This window comes from Peromyscus leucopus, chromosome 4 (genome assembly GCF_004664715.2).
Source record: "Peromyscus leucopus breed LL Stock chromosome 4, UCI_PerLeu_2.1, whole genome shotgun sequence".
NCBI lineage: Eukaryota > Metazoa > Chordata > Mammalia > Rodentia > Cricetidae > Peromyscus > Peromyscus leucopus.
Window position 1 is genome coordinate 86,550,352 of NC_051066.1, and position 3,693 is coordinate 86,554,044.

At 35.3% G+C, this 3,693-nt stretch overlaps 1 protein-coding gene across 1 annotated transcript; it reads right to left on the bottom strand.

Moving 5' to 3' along the window:
* Positions 1-99: 99 nt before the first annotated feature.
* On the bottom strand, positions 100-1,038 carry LOC114697479 (olfactory receptor 4F3/4F16/4F29-like). The gene has a single exon (XM_028875742.1). It carries the CDS (start codon positions 1,036-1,038, stop codon positions 100-102), a length of 939 nt encoding a protein of 312 aa, XP_028731575.1.
* Between the last annotated feature and the right edge of the window lie 2,655 nt (positions 1,039-3,693).

The following is a 3,693-nucleotide window of genomic DNA, read 5'->3' on the forward strand; positions in this document are numbered from 1 at the left end:
TCAGTGTAGGTAAGCAAATTTGATCCGGAAAAGTAATTTTTCACTGAATTTAGTCAACAACAAACTGTGCTCAATGACAAATGTTCACACCACAGTCGTTTAGGAGATCTTCCCATATTTCAGGAGCTGTCTGCATACTCTCTTCATTGCTGTCTTCATTTCTTGATTCCTCAGTGTGTAGATCACAGGGTTCAGAAAAGGGGTACCAACGGCATCAAATATGGCCAGATACTTATCCAGGTGTGTGGAGGGGGAAGGCCATGTATAAACAAATATCAAAGGACCAAAGAACAGGACCACAACAGAAATATGAGCAGAGAGTGTAGACAGGGCTTTGGAGGAACCACTTGAGGAATGTTTTTGAACAGTGACTATTATAACAATGTAAGATATGGCCAGTATGAAGAAGGAGCCTACAGAAATGAATCCACTGTTGGCTGATACCATTAATTCTAATTGGTTGGTATCTATGCAAGCAAGTCTGATGAACCGAGGAAGGTCACAGTAAAAACTGTCCAAAATATTTGGTCCACAGAAAGGTAAATTAACTATATAAACAAATTGAACCAGGGAATGCATAAGGCCAACCACCCACGCAGATACTAAAATGAAAATGCACATTTTGGCATTCATAATGGTCAAATAATGGAGAGGCTTACATATGGCTACATATCTGTCATAAGCCATGCCTATAAGCAGCACCACCTCCACACCGCCGATGACATGGATGAAGAAGATTTGAGTAATGCAACCTCTAAAGGAGATGACTTTGCGCTTTCTAAACAGATCATAAATCATCTTGGGACAAGTGACACAGGAAACACCTAAATCAATAAAGGAAAGATTGGCCAACAGAAAGTACATTGGAGAGTGTAAGTGAGGGTCGGAAGCCACTGTGAAAATGATGAGGGAGTTTCCCATCATGCTTGCCATATAAAACACTGAAGCAAACACAAAGAGAAGTACTTGCATCTTCCAGGAGTTGGTGAGTCCCACAAACATGAATTCTGATACCACAGAGTGATTTGTTCCTTCCATTGATGATCTTTGTGGTGCTACCTGAAGGACAGCAGTAGAAGAAACTGAAAATTACTATAATTATATTAATAGCCCAAAAGGTTAGAACTCAAGGCTATGAAAATCAGTTTTTTATTTAGCATTTACAATGGACAGATATATGAGCAAATGCTTGCATGGCTATTTATCAGGGGATGGCAAATTAGAAACACTCTGAAATACCATCCCTTACTTATTAAAAGAGCTTTTATCAAAGGTTCATAAGAAAGAAGTTTTGGTTAGGTGTTAAAAAAGGAAACTTGTACAGAGTTATTAGGAACATAAATTAGTATATTCACTAGAGAAAGCATAGAGCCATTTCCATAATAATTTTAAAATAGGGCCTTGGTATTTAACTGGCATAGAGCACACCCCTTCCAGTATCTAGGGCCCTAAATTTAATCCCCATCAAAGAAAGAAAGAGAAGAAGGAAGGGAGGGAGAGAGGAAGGAAGAAAGGAAGGAGGGAGGAAGGGAGGGAGGGAGAGAGGGAAGGAGAGAGAAGGAGGAAGGAAGGAATGAAGGAGAAAGGAGAGGAAAAAGCAGCAAAATGGAGAAATAGAAAGAGAGAGAGAGACAGACAGACAGACAGACAGAGAGAAAAGAAGGAAACAGGAGAATTGGAATGGGAACAAAAGAGAGACAAAAAAGATAGAAAGAGACAGGGACAAACAATGGAGAGAGAGAATTATTAACCATTATTAATATTGGAATGAATCATCTACAGGAAATGACCCTGTATTGGCCCATGATCATTGAAACATTATTATAATAACGAATATAGAAACATCTCAAGTGCTCCCTTACAGATTAGTGAACAATAAACATAAGTGTAGACATATACACACAGACACACACACACACACACACACACACACACACACACACACACACACACACACACATAGAAATACATAGCACACATATAGTGGACTATTTCATAGCCTTTAAAAAGAGAATTCAGAAGGACAAACATGGTATGTACTCACTCATAAGTGGATTCTAGATATAAAGCAAAGAACAATCAGACTATAACCCACAGAACCAGGGAGGTTATATAGCAAGGGGGACCCTAGGATGACTGTGGCTTATAATAAGTTTCAGTTTTACTCAATTACTGGGCAAGCCTCAATGAAACATTTCACTATTAGGATAAGAATTTATACTGTATCACACTGATAATAGAAAAATAAATAAATAAATAAATAAATAAATAAATAAATAAATAAATAAGAAAAAAGAAGGGAATTTTGTGTCTCATGATAGCATTAATGAACTTGGAGTGTCATTATGCTGAGTGAAACTACAGATACAAGAAGACAAATGCTGAAAGATCTTATGTACATATAAAATCTGAAGGAAGTCATGCTCATAAAAGCAAAGAATATAATAGTGAACCAGGGAAAAGTGGCGTCAGGAATTGGTGTAGAGCAAGTTGATGATGGTAAAAAAGAAATACAAAAGCTCCACTGACATGGTAGTTACTTCCCGGAGATCTACTGCAGTGTGGCAATTATGGACGATGATAACTGAATGCTTGAAAATTGCTGAAAATCAATCATCAATGTTCTCACAACAGATAAGTATGTGAGGTAAACATGTCCATTAGTTTAAGATATGTATGTATAATATATACAAAGTTATATATATAAAGTTACATTATATATTATATAGATATATTATATATAATGTAACTTTATAGTAACTAATATAACTTTATAGTAAGCTAATATATTTATATATATCAAATATATACAAATATCAAATATCAAAAATACGACAAAATGTCGTACACCAAAAATACATACAATATTTATTTGTTAGTTGTGCCTATATGAAACCAGAAAGGGGAAAAACACCTATTATGTCCATAGAGTTCTGAAACAGTGACCACACAGGGAAGCTTGTGGCAGTCGTGCCATGTTCTGTTCCATGTGGTATGTCTGATTTCACATTCTAGCTTAGGGCTTGTCCATAAAATATGATGCATAAGTGAGAATCACTTCCTGGAGAGCTCAGCTCATGAGCAGAAATTTTAAACCTCTGTAGTAGAAAAGTATTTGTTCAACTTTGAAAAAAAAAACCTATCACATTATGTTGTAGGTCTGCCTCTCCTTGGAGAATAAAAAGCACAGTAGGCACAAGATAGGCTCTCAATTCAGAAAAACAAAATAAAATTGATACCATGGCTCCATCACTAGCAATTTATTCCAGAAATATAGTTTATTAACCTCTTGTACAGATTAAAAAACTAACATTTCATGTAACAATATAAGCATAATGTGTATTCAATATGTAGGTGTTCTACATGAGATAATTAATATTTATACTAGTAATATTTTTCCATAATACTGTGAATACATGAGATAAATGAGTTAATTAGAGATGGCATCATAAAACAGAGAGCATAGAATTCCATTTCTGAAAGATGTTTCAAAATGTATTAACCCCTTCTGATAAAAGATTCTTCAAAATATGTTAACTACCTCCTATGCAATAATAGATTATAGTATTCAGGTTATTTGGTAATCAAAGTGTACTTTCAATGTAATTTCAATGTACTCTTTCTCAAAGAACTCTGTGCATCCCCTTAGTGCTTATAATTAATTAGGTGTAATTCATTAAGTGTTCCTTCTCA

Bases quoted from the DNA above. Each gene is read 5' to 3' on its own strand.
- LOC114697479 (XM_028875742.1), bottom strand. From the start codon at position 1,038: ATGGAAGGAACAAATCACTCTGTGGTATCAGAATTCATGTTTGTGGGA.